Source organism: Castor canadensis, chromosome 6 (assembly GCF_047511655.1).
Source record: "Castor canadensis chromosome 6, mCasCan1.hap1v2, whole genome shotgun sequence".
Classification (NCBI taxonomy): Eukaryota; Metazoa; Chordata; class Mammalia; order Rodentia; family Castoridae; genus Castor; species Castor canadensis.
This window is the reverse complement of record NC_133391.1, coordinates 6,757,533-6,777,108: the sequence shown is the minus strand read 5'-3', so window position 1 is coordinate 6,777,108 and position 19,576 is coordinate 6,757,533. Positions and strand designations below refer to the sequence as shown.

At 45.4% G+C, this 19,576-nt stretch overlaps 2 protein-coding genes across 5 annotated transcripts; both read right to left on the bottom strand.

Moving 5' to 3' along the window:
- Nucleotides 1–11,874: 11,874 nt before the first annotated feature.
- On the bottom strand, nt 11,875–12,973 carry Mblac1 (metallo-beta-lactamase domain containing 1). Its single transcript, XM_020171633.2, has one exon. It carries the CDS (start codon nt 12,971–12,973, stop codon nt 12,230–12,232), a length of 744 nt encoding a protein of 247 aa, XP_020027222.1. The 3' UTR covers nt 11,875–12,229.
- On the bottom strand, nt 12,902–19,553 carry Cnpy4 (canopy FGF signaling regulator 4). Of its 4 annotated transcripts, XR_012448783.1 has the most exons (7): nt 19,300–19,547; nt 15,762–15,888; nt 15,568–15,664; nt 15,209–15,331; nt 14,409–14,526; nt 14,070–14,314; nt 12,902–12,990 (listed from the first exon to the last, which is right to left on the bottom strand). XR_012448783.1 is itself a non-coding variant. In XM_020171629.2 (6 exons), exons 1-6 carry the CDS (start codon nt 19,412–19,414, stop codon nt 14,151–14,153), a joined length of 744 nt encoding a protein of 247 aa, XP_020027218.1. In that variant the 5' UTR covers nt 19,415–19,546; the 3' UTR covers nt 12,902–14,150. The 4 variants fall into 4 exon arrangements, 3 of the variants coding, with proteins under 3 accessions (XP_020027218.1, XP_020027219.2, XP_073931698.1); XM_020171629.2 differs by having other exon boundaries at nt 12,902–14,314; nt 19,300–19,546; XM_020171630.2 differs by having other exon boundaries at nt 12,902–14,314; nt 15,762–15,946; nt 19,300–19,505.
- Between the last annotated feature and the right edge of the window lie 23 nt (nt 19,554–19,576).

Sequence of the window (19,576 nt, the reverse complement as noted above, 5' to 3'; positions counted from 1 at the left end):
ATTTATTACATTTAACAGACAGTCCCATCATAAATGAATGAGTTTTACTTTGGTAATACAATTTCTCAAACACTGGTATTTGCCATAGGTTCATAGTTCATCTGATAATGTGTAATATATTCCAGCCCTGTGTTTCTCAGAAATTGTGTAAGTACTCACTTTGGAAAAGTAGCTCTCATAAACAACTTAAAGGAAGGTAAGATTTATGACTCATGGTTTCAGAGGTTTCTGCCCATGTTTCACTGGTTTTGTTTTACTGAGCTTGTGGTAAGGCAGAGCAACATGGGGAGAAGTGTGTGGTGGAACAAATCTGTTTGTTTCTGGGAAGGAAAAGAGAAGGGGCCAGGGTCCCAAAATCCCCTTCAAGGACACGCCCCCCCATGACCTAACTTCCTCCCACTAGGCTCCACCTCCTAAAGGTTTCACCACCTCCCAAATACCCCATTAGCAGAAGAGCAAGCCTTCAACACAGGAGCTTTTGGGGCACATTTCCCATCCAAACCATTCCAAGGAGCCTCACAACTCACCCTGAAAAGCCCTACTTCTTCCCCCAAGTCCTAGAGTCTCACTTCTGACCTCCAGAGCCAGCACAGTAAACAGATGAGTTCCATTCTGGGGTGTCCAGGATACCCCACCCTCATGTCTTTTTGCTAAGGCTGGCTTACATATCTGAGGACGGCCACTTTTGCAATTGTTTTAGACTCAGGCATAAGCAGTAATCCACCACAGGCAGAAGAGAACTTGACAGTTGTTTACTTGTGAATTGCCATAGAATGTATTTGATATTTATTGTAGTAGCATTATTGATAAATTTCATTTATAATGGGAGGACTTTGGCAAGACAGATTCCAATGTAGGTATAGGATATTTACCTGAGACAGTCAACATGGATTATTACAGAGAACAATGAAGAGGCAACTGAAGTCTATGAGTCAAGGTGGTGTTACCTACTTGTTCTGTCTGAGCCCAGGGTCTTTGTCTCACAATTTCAAAGAATGAAAATCACAGACAATGAGACTGATGACTGAAGTGGCAAAGTTTCTTGAGAGACAACATTTTTTGGGTAGTACTGGGATTCGAACTCAGGACTTTGTAGTTGCTAAGCAGGTGTTCTACCATGTGAGTCACACCTCTAGCTCTTGAGAGTGTTAGGGTAAAGAGTAAGGATAGCCATGTTAGGACCGGACCCCTCCCCCCTTGCAGATGGCTTACCGGAAACTCTCTACTGAACCCCAAAGACTGATAAAGGGACAGTTGTTAACCTTTATCTCCAGGTGGGTGCCAAGGAAAGTTGAGCAGAGTGACCTAACCACAGTTTATCTTTCTTGGTTGCCCAGCAGCAGTATTTTTTAGTGACCTTCCTGGTACTTTTCCCCTGCCACCCTATATTTAGCCCAAGCCTATGTGTAGCAGTGGGCTCTAGCTCTCTTGCTGGGGTTCCCCTCTCAGACTCTTTCCTGAATAAAACCCGTGCTGATGTTGCGCCTTCTCCTGTCTTTCCTTTCATGCACTGTCAGTTTTATTAGCTTCCTTGTGACTCACAGGATCCCAAGACTACAAACATAAAATCAATTGGAAATATAATGACATATGACAGAGGATTTGAGATACTGTAGCAGGAAGGAAGGGCCACAAAAAAGAAACAAGCAAGTCTGTGTTCTGATAATGTGGGGGGAGGGGATGGCATAGCAGGGAGATAAAACTTAAAAGAATCTAAACGTGAAGAAGGTCACATAGCACTGGGGGATGAAGTAGCCAATAGAGTTGCATGCAACCATATATGGCTTAAACCTTGCTTTTTGCTTCTGTAACCTGCTTGCAAGGGTATATAAGGTGAAACCCCTTTGTTTTGGGGGCTCAGCCTTTGGATGTGAATCTGTTGAGCTGCTGCCAGCACACTAATAAGTATTGCTTCCTGAAAAACCTAGGTGTCCCTTGTCTCTGTTTGAGATTCCTGTAACATTTCTGGAGGCTCTTGTCCAGGATTTGGAGATGGTATTTTCATATCCTTGTCACCTGTTTGTTGGGAGGCATCCCGCCAGGTGCCAGCGGACCTGTTGATCTGACAGAGTGACTTGCCTCTCCCGGCACACTGGAGGCCAAGTCTCAGTTGCACAAAGGAACCCAGAGAAGGTTCAGGATCCGATTGGGAGCCCTGCCCATCAGACTGGTAAGAACCTGTTTGAATAATAGGCCTGCCTTTAGAAGGCAGAATGGGAGCATGACCACCTCCCAGCAGACACCCTAGTAATCCTATCTGGGGTGAAACCATGTCTCTTAGGTTTAGGGAACAGGGCAAAAGTATGTGAGACATCTCCAGGAATTAGGGAGGTTGAACACCTACAGGGTTTTCTCACCAGCAAGATAGACAGGATGGGGAACAAAACAAGTAGAAAGAAAGCACTTTGGGTAAAATGCAAGAAACTTCCAGTACTGGGGGTGTTGAGCTTTTCCCAGGCAATAGCCACAACCAAGGTTAAGGGATGCAGAACAAAACTTCAGTTCCAAAGAGGAAGACTCACAAGAGAACAGATGCATCATCTACCACTCCACCAGATAGCCCTCTGGGTGTGGTTTAAAAAGCTTTTTTGAGAGTATACTCTAATTTTTTGTGTGTGTTAACTTGTTTAAAGCATTGGGCAAAATTTAATTGGACATTTTTTCTGGCATGCTTAATTTACAAAACTCTGTGTGTAAGTATCTTCAAAATGGTTCTTAAACTGCTGTTATAAAGTTAATGTGATATTCAAGGTAACAAAAACCAGGGTGTTTATGTTAAAGCTCTCTTTTATAAACTGCTTAAGCTTTTTACACATGAATATCTAAACATCTTGAGGATGGTTCTTATTATAGAATCAATGTAAAAAAATTTGTTACTCTGTTCTACTGCTACTTAAAAAAAACACTTTTCAAATTTATTTCAATCATTTCTCACTAGGATATAACATTCAGGGTTTAACAACCTGGCTCAGACTAGAGGATTAAAAAAAAGCAGGGGGGAGCCACAGCCTGCAGCAAGAATCTTAAAATTTGGGTAGTTAAAAAAATGACCTTAGCCTGTTTCATTCTGTCATATATAAAATCTGGGATTTAATTCTCTCTTACAATACATGGGTCTATTAACAAATGGGCTTTCTATAAATTGTTTTTATACAAAAAATAATTTTAATGTTGCTTTCTTTCTGGTTTTTTCTGGCAAATATAAGGCTCTAAGTTAAAAACTTTTATGAATTATTTTCAACAGGTAACATATATATACATATATGTAGTAAGGATATAGTTTATAAAAATAAAAGGTTAAAAAATAGTTTTAAATAAAACAAAAGATAAAGACAAGCTCCCCCAGGGAATTAAAAAATAAGTTGTCAAAAGGTACAAAGTTGTCATAAAAAAAGATGGAGCTTATAAATGCTTATGTAAGTGATTGAGTTGACTAAAATCCAGTTACACTAACGGTTTTATAAGGTCAAAATGTACTGATGTTAAACTAAAACTTAATTCTCTAAGCTTGTAACAAGAAGGCTATCTGAAAATATTTATTGTTCTTAATAACATTTACAAAAAACTGTCTTAAAATGGTTTTTGTTTTTTCAAGATAACTGTCAGAAATTTTTGGTGCTACAGGTTAATCCACAGATTTATCATAATAAGAATTTACTAAAACACAGAGAGAGGAGACAGCTGAGCACAGGGAATGCTGCAGCACTGATATGAGGGTTGATACAGATTTACTTATGTAAAACAACATAAAAAAAAAGAAAGTCAAAGTGCACCTCCGGATACAATATAAAACAACAACAACAACAACAACAAAACTTAACAAGGAGCACTACATTGTAGGTCAAGACCTCCAGTTTTTATTAGAGTCAATAGAGTGGAGATGTTAGTCCTACTCCTTCCACATGGCAGGTGGGGGGAATTTTTGGCCTAGGATGGCCAGATTGGGCCTGTTATTTTAAGGAGGCTCCATTGGCTACAGGTTGGTGGGATCCTGCTGTATGTCATGAGCCATATGTAAATGTCAACAATCTGGGATGTGATCCCTTATCAACATCTGAGCCATGGTTCTCAGTCATTAGGTTTCCTAACTCCACACTTAGTCCCCATAAATATTTACCTGTGTTCTCTGGTAATTTTTGTTGGGGTTTTGACTACTAAGGTAACTGAGTCATGTTCATTTAAGAGTTGGTTTATGTAAAATTTTCTAGATGACCTCGTAATTGTGGTTAAATAATTGTCTGGGGTGATTATAATGCAGTCAGTACCCTGTATGTGTCTGTGACTGGGCTATTTGGGGTCACTGACACTGTTCTCCACCCCCCCAACTGATAAGAAAATCTAAGGTTTTATTTAAAGAGCAACAACTAAACTAATATGTATAGATAACCTCTATAAAACTGTGATACTGTTGCTTGTTCCTGTATACTAAATGTATGTATATTTTTCAAGTATATCAATCTAGCCTTCTAAAATACAAAATTTAGATAAACATGGTAACAAAGAGTTATGATATACTGTTCTGTTAGTTGCTAAATTGTCCATCAAAATTTTAACCATGGCTCTTTTAAGTTTTTGTCATTAAAGTTCTGATCCTTCTGGGACATTTACAATCAAGTCCATAGAAAATGACTCTAATAAGTGCTTATGTGTCAACCAGGTTAGCTTTTAGGATGTCTGCTTTTGTTGTATTTTGCTTGTATTGTCCTTGTCTAAAAGCCCACTGCCTAAGAGCCACTCCTAAGCTTCTCTGTTGCTTAAATTTGACCAAAAGGGTCTAGTTGGTACTGACTCTCACCTGATCTGCTTGTTACTCCCCTCCCCAAAAAATACATGGGACCAAAACCAACCAACCAAACAAAATCCAGGAAAGAGCAAATCCTCATGATGAAGATTCATACCACCTGAACACCCCCAATCTCATTTGGTCTCAGAAGCTAAGCAGGGTTGGTCCTGGCTAGTACTTAGATGGGAGACATATCTTCAGAGGAGACTGCTCAGAGACAAGCAGTTTGGAGACAAGTGGGAAATGCTGTCAAAGCTCAAATGGAGTCACTTATGCCAGACCTCTCAAAAATAACCAAAGCTGAGAGGATTAAAGAAATGGTTCTTATACATGTGTGGCTATCTGGCATTAAAGTCCTTCCAGACACAAACTCTTATTTTTTAGACAGAGTCTTCTACGTAAATAGAGACAAAATGACTATTTTTACTGGCTCTAGACATGTCCTTTGATACTTAAAGATAGTGTTTTTAACTTTTTTTTAAAGCAATGCATTTTCCTTGGACATATATACTGATACTATATTGTTGCCATGATAATTCTACTGAGTTAAAAAAAACAAAACAGGAGATACTATCTGGGTAAAAGAATAAAATGTCCAACCATTAAAACTCCATTGGAGAGGGCCTTTTGTTGTTATTTTGCCTGCCCCCACAGCAGTTAAAAGTTACAGAGATTGCTCCTTGGATCCACCACAGCCAGGTAAGGCCAGCCTCTCTGGAAAGGGAGTGCATCCCTGACTCAGCCTCATCACAGGAGATCACCTTCCCTATGCTGCGGCAGCCGCTGTCCATGGTGCTGGAGCTCCTGACTCTAGGAGGAGGCAGAAGTTGCCTGATCCGGCAGTAGCTAACAGTCTGCTGACCACACAGATGGTAAACATAACCACATGTTTGGTGAACATGTAGTGGACATGACCTTGAAACCCCAAGATCAGGTGTTTTCTGTCCATCATCTTTAATCCACATCTGAGGACTTCTGCAGCTCAGTGAGTGAAGTGGGTTCTCCTTCCCTACAGTCCTGCAAAGGAAACCACCTACCATCAAGGATCCCCCACTGAAGCTAGGTGCCTGTGGCTCATACCTGCAATCCTAGCTACTCAGGAGGCAGAGATCAGAATGATCGTAGTTTGAAGCCAACCCTGGGCAAATAGTTAGCGAGACCCTATCTCAAAAAAGCCTATCACCAAAAATGACTGGTAGAGTGGCTCCAGTGGTAGAGCTCCTACCTACCAAGTGTGATGCCCTGAAATCAAACCCCAGTACTGCTTCCTTGGTCCTCTGTCCATGCTGGTCACCCCAAAGTACCCACTGCCCTAGCCTGTGAGGTACTGGGTGGCTCTGGGTGGACAGCACCTCCCTATGTCCAGAGTCCTTGGGATCATCCTGCACCTTCTCCCTGAACCTCTGCTTGTGGGACACTGGCTCTTGATACTCTCGTGGCTTGGGCGTCTCTCCAAATTTCAGAATCCAATCCAGAAGCAAATTCTCTTCTTCTTCTTCTAGGACACGACCTTGGCAGTCAGTCCATTCCTTCATTCAATGAATGCATAATGAATACCCATTTCATACATGGCCCTGGTTAGGCACTGAGAATAGAGGAGTGAGGAAAAACCCTGATCTCTTAAAATTCCATATGAAAACAGGAAGAAACAATAAGCCTAACAATGCATAAACTAAATAGAATGTTAGGAGATGTGTAATATAGAAAATTTAAAAATATGCATGCCTGTAATCCCAGCACTTGAGAGGTGGAGGCAGGAGGATTGTGAGTTGAAGACCAGTCCGGGATATATAGTAAAACCCTGTCTCACAAAAAGGCTATGTGCGGTGGTTTATGCCTGTAATCCAAGATACTCAGGAGGAGGAGAATTATGAGTTTGAGGGGAGAGAAAGAGAGAGAGAGAGAGAGAAGGAAGGAGAAGGAAGAAGGGAGGAGGAGGAGGAGGTGGAGGGGGAGAGGGAGAAAAGAAGGAAGGGAGGAAGGAAGGAAAAGGAAAGAAAAAAAAGGAGGGAAGGAAAGAGGAAGGAAGGGGAGGGAAGAGAAGGGAGGGAGGGAAGGAAAGAAAGAAAGGAAAGAATGTAGAAAAGCCGGGGGAAGGTGGCTGGGGATGTAGCTCAAAGGTAGAGTGTTTACCTAGCATGCACATGGTCCTGGGTCCCATTCTTGGTACTGTAAAAAGAAAAAAAGGTGGGGGGGCGGGGAGGGACCATAGCACTGGGGATGTAGCTCAGTGGTAGAGTGCTTGCCTAGAATGTGCAAAGGGCTAGGTTCCATCCAAGCACTGCAAAAAATACAGAAAGAGGAGGAGACATTAGGTGGGGGTAGGGTAGGGAGAAGCAGAGAGACTGAAAGGTTGGAGGGTCCTCAGTAATCAGCTGAGAAATGAGGTGCCTTGGACACAAGTTATAGTGGAAGAGGTGTTTAAGGTTCTTCTGGATATGTTCTGAAGGCAGAGATTTCCTGAGAGACAGAATGTGAAATGTGTCATGAAAAGAGGACCGACAAGTGCTTGTATCTTCTTGTTAATTATGGTTGTCTGTTCTCCCTGCCTTGATGTTATCATCTTGGAACGTTGCTGACCTGGGAGAGACTGCTTCTCCCAGGGTTAGTTAATTTCTAGAGACAGCAAACAGCTTTGCCTTTCAGCAGGACCTTGATAAGCAAACCAAGTCCAGAGTCCATACCATCTGCCACCTCCTTTATTCAGGTTACTTCAGCCCTTAACACCTTCTCCCTGACTGTTTTAAATCACCTTAGGGCCAGACGCCTGACAACTGAAGACATCTCTCATATTCCAGAGCCCATGAAATTATTCAAAGTAGCCAGTCTTTTTTGGGGGTGCAACTGGTGTTTGAACTCAGGGTTTCAGTCTTGCAAAACAGGCACTCTATTGCTTGAGCCACACCTCCATTTTGCTCTGGTTATTTTGGAGATGGGGTCTCGTAAACTGTTTGCTGCAACTGGCCTCAAACTGTGATCTTCAGATGTCAGCCTTCCCAGTAGCTAGGATTAGGGAGTAAACCACGGGTGCCTTGCTCAAACTTGCCAATCTTAAACCTGCTTAGCTGCTATTTATCGACCCTATTTTGACCATTCACAATAAAACAATTTGCCCAAACTTCAAATCTATTTCTATCTTCCTTCCTCCCTTCCTTCTTTCCTTTCTTCCCTCCTTTTTTTCCTCCCTCCCTTCTCTTTTCTTTCTTTTGTAGTAGTGGGGTTTGAATTCAGGGCCTCACATGCAAGCACTCTATCATTTGAGCTACACCCCCAGTCCTTTCACTCTCTTTAGTTTGTTTTTCAGATAGGGTCTCTTGCTAACATTACCCAGCCTGTCCTCAAGCCATAATCCTCCTACCTCTGCCTCCCGAGTAGCTGGGATTACAGGTGTGTATCACCATATCCAGCACAAACCATCTTTTCAATGGCAATTGTCCCCTGGTCTGTTGGTCTCACCATGCCTAAATAACAAAAATTCTGGGTACATTTTAAAATAATTCTTCTTTCTACAATTATGAAATCCCTAAGGTAGGAAAATTCAGAGAACCTGGGTCCTTGATCACCAACTGCCAATCCCTCTCCTTTCCCAAGCCCTGTCTTCCAGGATCCTGCTGCTAGAACAGGAGTCCTTGTCCTGAGAACATCTTTACTTAAGAATTCTGATGTTGGCTTAACCTGGAATTCTTTCCCCTCATGCTTCCTTTCTGGCCAACTGGCTTTTCTCTAGGTATGTGACAGACAAGTTAAGGTACTGGTCTAGTCACATGGCCACTTACCCTTCTCAGGACTTCACGCTTGCAAAACAGGCACTCTGCTGTTTGAGCCACTCATCAAGCCCATTTTGCTCTGGTTATTTTGGAGGTGGAGTCTCTTGAACTATTTGCCTGGGATGGCATCAAACTGCAATCCTCCTGATCTCAGTCTTCCAAGTAGCTAGGATTATAGGGGTAAGCCACCAGTGGCCGGCAACACTGGATGTTTTTAAGCAGAATTTTCAGGTTGTTGGACAGACTGGATTGAAAAACTGAAGCCCAAATCTCATTTACAATGCATGGCAAAAGCATCGCCATCATAACAGAATGGTAGAGGTGAGGAAAGGCTAAATTAGTAAAGAAACAGAACACCCAGCAGAAAAGGAGGAATGCTGGAGAAAATGATGGTGCTGATTGATTGATTGGTTCTAGAAAGAATAAAGATGGCTTCGGAAGTCTATACAACCACAGGTGGATTAAAAATGGAAGTTACCTCACTTCCTGCATGGGAAGCAGGAAATGTTTCTCCCTTTTTCTATTTCTCCCTACCTTATCCCATTATTCTAAGATGAATCCTTTGCTGGGAAATAGGGGGAGCCTCAGTCACTGCTAATTCAATGTTGAGGCAATGCCATGTGACCTTGTAGACCCACTTTGGGACAATTCTGCTCTTGGCAGGATGGAGTGGATTAGTTCCCTAAGAAGCGTCTACAGATGGATGGAAGTTCAGGATGTAAACCTGGCAAAACCAAGGCTGGGGTGTGGCTCAAATGGTAGAGTGCTTGTCTAGCAAGCCCATGGCCCTGAGTTCAAACCCCAGTACTGCCAAAAAAAAAAAAAAAGTTGGTAAAACCAGAGCCTCTCTGGCTAATATGGTGTCTCTCTGAATCAGAGAAAGGCACACCTTGGGGTCCATACAGCACTTTGTGCAGGTACCATCTAGCATGTAGACAGACTGGATTTCAGGTGTCACTGGCCTCCAGGCTGGTCACCACAGTGAAAAGACATAAATTGGATAACTCTGTCTCTAGTTTGGTGGAAATCTTTATTTAGTGGTGGGTAAAGGAACCTAATGGATGAATCTGAGTTGGAGAGGTCATATAGGAGACTGCAGAGACTAACAGCACACCACTAAGGAGAGGGCTTCCACAGCAGAACCACAGACAAAATGCTACAGAAGGCTGGGCACCAGTGGCTCACACCTGTAATCATATCTACTCGGGAGGCAGAGATCGGGAGGATCACAGTTCGAAGCCAGTCCAGGCAAATAGTTTGAGAGATCCTATCGTGAAAAAGCCCATCACAAAAAAGGGCTCGTGGAGTGGCCCAAGGTTTAGGCCCTGAATTCAAGCCCCAGTACAGAAAAAAATAATGCCACAGGAGGCCAGGGAAGCCGAGAACTAGAAATAAGCCTTCAGACTTGAGAACCAGACCACTGGTAGTATCATAGATTAGGGAGAGCAAAACCAGGTAGTCACAGGGTACATGTGTGCTAAGGGGAAAGAGATCCTAGGACCTCCTCCCCTTTTTTGTGGAGCTGAGGTTTGAACTTGGGGCCTTCGGCTTGTTAGGTAAGTGCTCTAACACTTCAGCCATATCCCAAGCTCTTTTTTGCTTTAATTATTTTTCAGATAGAGTCTCACTTTTGCTTGGGACCAGGTCATGACCCCTTAGATCTCCCTCTTCAGAGAAAGTGGGATTACAGGTGTGAGCCACCAACTGACTCTTTGTATTTTTTATATTTTTATTTTTTGTGGTACTGAGGTTTGAACTCAGGGCCTGCACCTCCACCAGCCCTTTTTTGTGATTGGTTTTTTTTTTTTTCAAGATAGGGTCTTGAGAACTATTTGCCCAGGTTGGGTTCAAACTGCAATCTTCCTGATCTCTGCCTCCTGAGTTTTATTTTTATTTTTTTGGTATTGGGTATGGGAGTTTACATTACAGTCTCCATCCATCCATGTGTGATGACTGGCTGGGATTTTGGGAGCTGTGACAACTCTGCTGGCCAGAAAACCCAGTATTCTTGTGGCTGTCAAACTGGCCAGCACTGGCTATAAGTCTGTGTATGACAATAACTGATTTCCTCTTCATGTGAACCAGCTCCTCCTCTGAGCTGCCTTTGCTGGCCTCTGTGTGGCCTTTGTAGATGCTTGGGAAATGATCTCCAGCATGGTCCTGTCCAACAGTATCCACCAGGAAAGCTCACCATCCACAATGAGGTAGCCTTACTTACTCTTCTCCTTTGTCTGTCCCACTGAATGCTTTTGAGAAGTCTGGAACGTAAGACTTCTGGAATAAGGGTAGGTGCAATCAACTTCTCTCACTGGAAGACTGAAATAGCTTCCTGTCTAGTCCAGCCAATTCTATTCCTGCCCCAAACCAGGCAGGAATAGAATCTATTCCTTCTCCACTCAGGAGTGATTATTTGAAAGACAATAGCTTTCATCTTAATATAAACCCAAACCCCTTATCATGGCCCCTGAGGTCCTCCTGCATGATGGCTTTCCCTAACTCTGCACCCTCATTTCTTGTGACTCTTCCCTGGCCCTTTGTAGTCCAACCCCAAAGGTCTTCTTGGTGCTCAAGAGGATCAAGCCATCCTCCCTCACAGGATTAAACTTCCAGTTCTGGTGCCTGGAATGACCTTCCCCTAGATCCTCATATGGCCAGCTTTCTTCTCATGCAGTTCTCTGATCAAACATTTTGGAGGATTTTCAAATTAAAATCAAAATTAAACAGTCCCGTCTCAACTCTGCTATCCTCTGCTCACCCTGCTCCTGTTTTTCCATTCCACAATCTGTAATTATTTGGATGCTACTATAATTATTGTTATTGGCAGGACTGGGTTTGAACTCAGAGTTTCACACTTGCAAAGCAGGTGTGAGTCACACCTCCAGTCCATTTTACTCTGCTTTTTAGAGATGGGGGAGTCTTGTGAAGTATTTGCTTGGGCAGGCCTGCAACCAAAATCCTCTGGATCTCAGCCTCCCAAGTATCTAGGATTACAGGTGTGAGCCACAGGCACTCTGCAAGTTGCTTACTATTATTGTTGTGGCTTATTTATGTTACAATTCTCAATAGAATGTGATGTCCATGAGGGACAGGAAGTTTGTCTAGCTTGCTCACTGTTATAACCCATGACCTTGAAACACTGCAGGTGTTAAATATCCTCTGAATCAATTAAAGTCATGTGACCTCTGTGCCAGGAACCTTCTCAGCAACCTGCACCCTAGGAGAAATAGGCAATTGGCCAAAGTGTTCCTCTATTGCTGCTGGTGGCTACCACATAATAGCCATTAGTAGCTGTTAACGTTTCACATTTACATCAGAACAGTAAGATTTCCACTGCAGTATCTATTTTTATTCTGGAGGATCCTAACAGAAACATTCTTGCCTTTTACTGAGGCCCATAGAGTATGCACAGGGAGGCGAACAAGTCCTTGGTCCTAGTTTGGTTGCAGAGACAGAGTGTCCTGTCTGAAAACAAACAAAAAACCTCTGCCTCCTGAAAGGCTGGATGTGACAAGCCTTGCCGAGCAACTTAACTTTGATGGACCGGGTCCTCTTCCTCTCTTGGACCCCAGTTCCTCCCGGGAGAGACTTTCCTGAGTCGCTCTCAGGGTTCATCCATACAGGGCAGGCTCCTTGTCCCCAGACACCAGCTCCTGCTGGCAATTCCCACAACTCTTTTGTCTCAGGCTGCGGTTTCTCTGATCACCCGAAAGGGGGCTCCATGACCAGGCACGATCACATCAGCGGTGCCTAAGACCCTCTTTCGGCTCCGCTCCTGGGCCACTGGGTCTTCGCTCAGCGCTCGCCACGAGTCCTCATCCCCGACGCGTTCAAACACATCGCCTGCCACCACCACGGTCCCCAGGGCCGTGCCTGCCACCACCAGGCTCACGTCGCGCTGGCCCCCGTGGCCCGGCGTGGCCCATACCTCGAGCCCGGGTCCCAGGCGCAGGGGCCGCTCCTCACTCAGCCCGTGGGGCAGGTAGTGGCCCCCGGGGAGGCAGAAATCGTGCGACACCAGCAGAGCTGCCCCCGGAAACAGCCCCAGGTTCCCGATGTGATCCGAGTGCCCGTGGGTCCCCACCACCAGAGTCACGTCTCCCGGGGCCACGCCCTGCCCCGCCAGGGCTTCCACTAGCGCCTCCCGGGCCCAGGGGCCCCCGCTGTCCACCAGGATGGGGCCGCGGGACGCCTCCTCCAGGGCGGTCTTGGCGCCACCATCTGCGGGCGGGGACTCTTGGTGGCTGGACGCCGGACCCCAGGCTTGGGGCAGCACCAGGGTCACCGAGCCATCGGCGCGCACGGCATCGCCCATCCCCTCGGGCTCTGCGTAGCCCCTCAGCAGAACCACCACGGAGTAGGGGTCCCCGGGCATCAGCAGAGGGGGCTCCCTGAGCAGAGGCTCAGTTCGCACTAGACTGTTCATGGCAGAGGCGGGACAAGCTGGGGAGAGACGAAATGGGGGCCGTGGGTCACTGGCCAGCCCCTCCGAGTTCCCACAGCCAGCCCCGCCACTACTCAACTGGCACCTTCCAAGTCTCAGCTCTTTGTCATCCCCTCCCTCAGCTCTTAAAGTGGTATCACTCTCGACCTCCCTGCGGAAGATGGTACGGCCCAACCTGTTTCCCACGCGATCCCGCCCTCCCTCCTTCCGCTCCAGTCAGGCTAATCTCGTGGCAGGTCCTCCCTCACCTGTCACCCTCCAAAGGATGTCCTTTCCTTTTCTTCACTCTAACCTTAGCCGCTCTCTACCTGACTTTAGTCATATCACTAAAGTCTGAGATCGTCCTCACGCCAAAGCACGGAAGTCTCGGGATTTTGTCCTCTGCGAGCTTCCGTAAGCCCTAGTATGGCAGCCAGCGCGGCGCCACGTCTGTAACTTTAATTCCGGTGCGTTCCGCAACCTGGGCCTATGAAACCTGCAGACCTCGCTATATTTGTTCCGCGACCTCTGCCGGCCTCCTGGGCTGTAAAATTGCAAAGCACCATTAGTTGCTAACAGGACTGCTGCAAATGGCCCCGTTGTCTGAACACTACCTCACCGACCATGGTCGGCCATTTGAAACTGGGAGCAGATGATATTAAAAAAAAAAAAAAAAGTTTAATAGCGATATAGAAAAATTGGCACCTGTGAAGTTAATATGAAGCAGAGCAAGTACCTACCCCACCGACCTAACCAGCGTTGCTTCATCCTCAGCCCATGTCCTGTTTTTTGTTCACTGCTTGCTGCTTCTGGACACAGGCAGTGTACACAGGTCATAGAGAATGTCTGTTCTAGCCTCTTCCTTGTTAAGATCTAAAACCAGACCCCTGAAGGGGTCTTTCCCAAGGCCCATAGCTCCATACCATCGCTGGCCGGTGGGTGGGGGTGAGGAGCCCTAAAGATGATTTACTGGGGAAAGCTTCAATACTGTCACCACACACAGGCCTACCAGTTAAGGGGCTGGATGACAGGCAGAGGTAAGACTTCCACCTCCTGCTCCCACCTTTCTCCCTGGGGTGAGGTGTGTTCACAAACACACCTTAAAGCTGTAGGAAAAGGAACAGCTCAAACTTCAGAGGGTTCTTCTCTATGACCCCTCCTGGGAGTTCAAAGACAAGGGTCAAAGATCTTCTGGGTCATGCTTGGGGCGGCCTGATGTCTTGGTCATCTCTTCCTCCTCCTCCTCTTCCTCTTCCACATCCTCTTCCTCCTTCTCTTCCCCTTCTGCCTTCTTTTGCCCATTTGTAATCTCCTCCTTTCCAGTCCATGTTTCCTGTAGACATGCTAGGTGGGGTGAGAGAAAACAATTTAAATGTTAGTTTTGAAGATAAGGGGAAACTGTGGCCTGGCAGGAGAGGATCCCAACCCCCACACTTACCAGTTTCAGCAGTTGGGAGCACATGACCTTCACAGAGAAAATGCTGTAGGGGCTGCTCCTGATGGTGGAAGTACCATTCTCCCACAACGTCTTCAAATTCTTCCAGCATTGTCTCGCACTGGTCAAGTGGATGAGCAGGAAGATTATCTGTTCTGCTGGGCTTTAGAGACCCACCTCTGTGCTTTCCACTCCCTGTCTTCCTACTGCAAGTGACTGACTGACATTGGAGAGGCAGGTAGCCAGGAGGTTAAGCTTGGCTTCCAAGCTGTGTGATCTTTATTCAACAAACACTTACTAGCACCTACTCTGTTAAGTAGGTTGTTAAACTCTGAGTCTCAGCTTCTGCCCTGTAATCATACCTGCAGCTGGAAAGTATGTGACCCAGAATCAGGAACATAGTGTTCAATAAGCAGTAGCACATATTATTAGCCTCCAATATTATTATTGTTTTTTTATCCTTTGGCAGCACTGGTGTTTGAACTCAGGGACCAAAGCTTGCTAGGCACATGCTATACCACTTGAGCCACACCTCCAATCCTTTTTTGCCTGATTTTTCTGGATAGGGTCCTGCACTTTTTGCCTGGGGCAGGTCTCTGACTTTATTCTTCCTACTTACACATCCTGAGTAGCTGGGATTGCTGGCACCACGCCCAGCCCAATATTCTTAATAAGCTCTTAAGCACAGCCCTCGTTCTGTCCCTTCTCCCTATCAGAGGGGGACATCTAACAGTCAAATCCCAGGATCTGGCTCCCTTTCAGGTTAGGGAACCTTACTGGGACAGTGTGGTATCTTTTCCTACCTGCTTTTTGAGGAATGTGACCTCCACACTGGGCTCGTCCCATAGCTCCAAAGGGATCCCCAGATCCACCTTCACTCCCTTCTGCACTAGGCCTTTCAGTGTTGCCATGGTCTGACTCTGACCCTGAGAGATGGAGAATTTGTTATCAATCCAGCCCATCACCCCACATCTTCTTTTGCCTTCCCACCATATTAGTTAACTACTAGAAACTTGGGTGAGTTCCCTGAGGATGAGATGAAGGACCTTGACCATAATGAGAGGATACTCCAGAGCTAGGGAAAGACAGGAAGATATTCCTGGGGACCTTAGGGAATATAGGTTTCTGAGAAACATGGTCCTTTCCTGGGGAAGGATCTGACCTTGGCATATCTCAATGATCCCTTGCGCTCAGCATGAACACTGTAATCCAAGATCCGCTCACATAAATTCTCCAAGGCTTCTTCTAGCCTTGTCTCTCTGTAGGAAGAGGGGAAAGAAAAACTCCATGATGCTTCAGGAACTCCCTGGTCTCCTTTGGCAGTTGAAAGATGGATGAACACAAAGATGGACTCACGAAACACTGTAAGGTACATGTTTCTTCCTCTTGCCTGTGTCTAGCACCTGTCCCAGCTCTAGCACCTCTCGAGATCGACCAGTGTGACTCAGCTTCTCTTGTAGCTCCATGCTCAGCAGCTTACACACTGGTAGTAAGGAGAGATGGCCAAGGGTACATGAAACATGGCACACCAGTAGTTCATTCTGCAGAGGACCAAAAGCAGCAAACAAGCAAGTGCACACTCTGGAGCCAGACTAACTCAGCCTCTCAATGGCTGTATGACACTTTTGCTATGCCTTGGTTCCTTTTTTGTGGGGAGCAGATTATGAGATGCCTATGAAAACTTGACATAAGTACAGTTGTGCTCAATGATCTATGGGCTGAGTTTGGCACAGCCCCAGCTGCAGAAGAGAGCAAAGGTAAAATGTAGCACATCTGCTTTTCCTAAATAGTTTACTTTCAGAGAAATAGGAACACAGGTTTCTCTTGTTACAATGTCACTCCCCCTCCCCAAGAATTATTGCTCCACCTCTTTGTTTACCACGGTATATAAAAGACTAGCTGAAGGAGGATGGAAGGATTTTTTTGATGAGGGATTCTGACTGGCTGCCTACGGGTTGCTTGTGAGACTGGCTGTTGCTACTGTTGTTATGCTAAGGATTAGAGGAAACATGGGACAGTGCAAGTCTGAGCACTGAGACTTTTAAGAAAGCTAAAGAGAGAATATGGAAGAGTGCAAGTCTGAGGACTAAGACTTTAAAAGGGAACACGGGACAGTGCAAGTCTGAGGGCCAAGACTTTAAGAGAGATTAAAGAAAACATGGACAGAGCGAGTCTAAGGAAAGAGATTTTAAAGAATAGGAAAGAAGCAAGATTTCAAAGAAAGACTTTAGAAGTAAGACCTTAAAGAATACAGAAGAAAAGAAACAATGAGGCTGTTGTGTGTCTCCATCTGAGTGCCCAGCACACCTGATCCTAACTTTCTGTATGTCTGTCTTCTATTTGTTTGTCCTTTCTGCATCTCCAGTTGCCCTGAGTTAGGTTCAGGAGGAACAGAGCATGAAAAAGCTCTCTACACTTTTTCCTTTTTCTTTCTTTCAGTACTGGGATTTGAACTCAGGGCTATACCTCGAGCCACTCCCCACCAGCCTTTCTTTTGTGTGAAGGTTTTCTTTGAGATAGGGTCTCATAACTAAAGCAGATACCTTAAAAGCAACTGAGGCCAATAGGAAAAGGGGAACTAGAGAAAAGGGTAGATCAAAAAGAATTAACCTAGAAAGTAACACACTCGCACAGGAAATTAATGTGAGTCAACTCCCTGTATAGCTATCCTTATCTCAACCAGCAAAAACCCTTGTTCCTTTCTATTATTGCTTATACTCTTTCTACAGCAAAATTAGAAATAAGGGCAAAATAGCTTCTGCTGGGTATTGAGGGGGTGGGGGAGGAGAGGGAGGGGGCAGAGTGGGTGGTAAGGGGGGGTGGGGGCAGGGGGGGAGAAATGACCCAAGCCTTGTATGCACATATGAATAATAATAATAAAAAAAAAGAGATAGGGTCTCATGACCTACTTGCCCATGCTGGCTTTGAACCACAGTCCTTCTGATCTCTGCCTCCTGAGTAGCTAGGATTACAGGCATGTGAGCCACCGGCTCCAGGAGTGCCTTCATTTCTTTACCTCTAAAATGGGGATAAGTCAGTGGCTTATGCCTGTAATCCTAGCTACTCAGGAGACAGAGCTCAGGAGGACTGTCGTTTGAAGCCAGCTCCAGGCAAATAGTTCTCAAGACTCTATTACAAAATACCCAATACAAAACAGGGCTGGTGGAATGGCTCAAGTAGTAGAGTGCCTGCCTAGTAAGCATGAGGCCCTAAGTTAAAACCCCAGTACCACACATAAAAAAGACATTAAGATCCATGATCTTTGTCTATGGGACAGCCATGTTGGGGATAGATAAACAAATGATGACAATATGGTGTGATGGACCCTACAAATACAAAATTCACTCAAAGGTCCAAACTGTCTACTATTAGGAGTTAACAGTGTGTGTATTTCACTACTATCTTTCCAGCACCCAGTGGGTGGCCTGCCACATGGTGAGTGCCAAAAAAGAAATGGCCCATACAGAAGTGAAAGTAAACTAAACAGAAGTGGAAGTAACAAAAGTGCCTAAATGTGCTTATTAGCACTATGCACTCAGATACACAGACATTCCCTTTTCCCCTCCAGGGGTTTATGACAGCAGAAGGTGACAGACAAGGAAGAAGGCTTCCAAAGGAAGTGACATTTAAACTGGATCTTGAAGCATGGATAGGAGCTTATCAAATACAGAAAAGAGGGGGCCACTTAGCAAAAGCACAGATGTGTAAGAGGACAATGCACTTTCAGTGACTGTAAGAAGTTCAATGTGTCTGAAGCACCGACACTTTGAGGATGGGAATGGGGTATGGAAATGTAAGAAAGTCCTCTGCCAAAAAAATGATAGGTTAGTATCCGGGTGCTGGCGGCTCACGCCTGTAATCCTAGCTACTCAGGAGGCAGAGAGCAGGATGATCTTGGTTCAAAGCCAGCCCGGACAAATAGTTCTCAAGACTCTGTCTCCAAAAAAAAACCTCATCACAAAAATAGAGCTAGTGGAGTAGCTCAAGGTGAAGGCCCTGAGTTTAAACCCCAGTACTGCAAAAAAAAAAAAAAAAAAGCTTACTGATCACAGAGATGTTAAAGCAAAAACAGCCAAGATTAAGCCTGTTTAGAAAGACAGGACAAGTAGCAGGAAGAGTGGGGACTCAGACGTAAAAGGAGGTAAGAGATTAAAACCAAGTCATGAAGAACGCTGATACTGAAATGCAGTGATGTGTGAAATGAAGAGAAGAGACCCAGAAAGAAATGAAAAAGTCAGGGAGGCAACAGAGTTGGGAATGATCTGACTCTTGAAGTGTGTCACCTCCCAAGAATGGCCCTACACTAGTACAGCAAGGGAAGATACTGCTTGCTATAAAATCCATACAGTATACTTCCTCTGCAAAGCCTCACATTGATGGGGGAACTTCTAGTTCCTCCGTATTTGTTTATGAGCTTCAGTGCAGAGTTACTCACCCTCAGATCCCCTGAGGGTGACATCTAGCTTGTAATTTGGGAGCGTCTCTGCTAGGGCGGGGCAGGGGATGTCAAAAGGGCATGAGCCTCACACCCCGCTCCTGCAGGCTCTTCAGATTTAGGTCTAGTGAGTGACATGGGGGAAAGACACACTAAAGATGCTTGATAAGAGTTGGTGGTCCAAGGCAGACGGTCCCTGAACTACAATTCCCATAATCCACTGGGGCCCGAGCCTGCAAGAAAAAGCGGGCTCCCTCTGGATGTCTCATGGAAAATGTAGTGCCACAGTTTGGGGGCGGTACCATCTGTATCCTTCTTAATCTAATTTAAATTCCGCCAATTCCATCAGAAACCTCCCTCAGGACTTCAACTGACCCACCCATCAGAGTCCATTTGATTCGGTCTAAAGGAAGGAGGTTGGACAGAGAGATGCGAAAGAGAGCTGCTCCTTTTAGATACCTTCGCATTTGCTGGGCAAACGTTCTGTGTCATCGTCCTCCTCTTTCGGCGTCCTAGCCCAAGTACCGTACACTCCCAAAATTAAAAGAAATATTCCCAACCGCACAGGTCCCATGATAAAGCGCCGTCCCCAAACAACCACCGACGCCTTCAAACCAACTTCGGGAAGGCAGCGGGCCCTTTAAATCCAGAGGCGGTCGGAGGCACCCTTAAAAAGGCACAGCACGGTTTGCGCGTGCGCAGATCCAGTCCGAGAGGGGGCGGAGCATCATTTCCC

Bases quoted from the DNA above. Each gene is read 5' to 3' on its own strand.
- Mblac1 (XM_020171633.2), bottom strand. From the start codon at position 12,973: ATGAACAGTCTAGTGCGAACTGAGCCTCTGCTCAGGGAGCCCCCTCTG.
- Cnpy4 (XM_020171629.2), bottom strand. From the start codon at position 19,414: ATGGGACCTGTGCGGTTGGGAATATTTCTTTTAATTTTGGGAGTGTAC. The intron at 15,665-15,761 runs GTGAGTCCATCT...CTCTTCCTACAG, and splicing joins CATGTACCTTACAGTGTTTC to AGAGACAAGGCTAGAAGAAG. The intron at 15,332-15,567 runs GTCAGATCCTTC...TCCATCTCTCAG, and splicing joins GATCATTGAGATATGCCAAG to GGTCAGAGTCAGACCATGGC.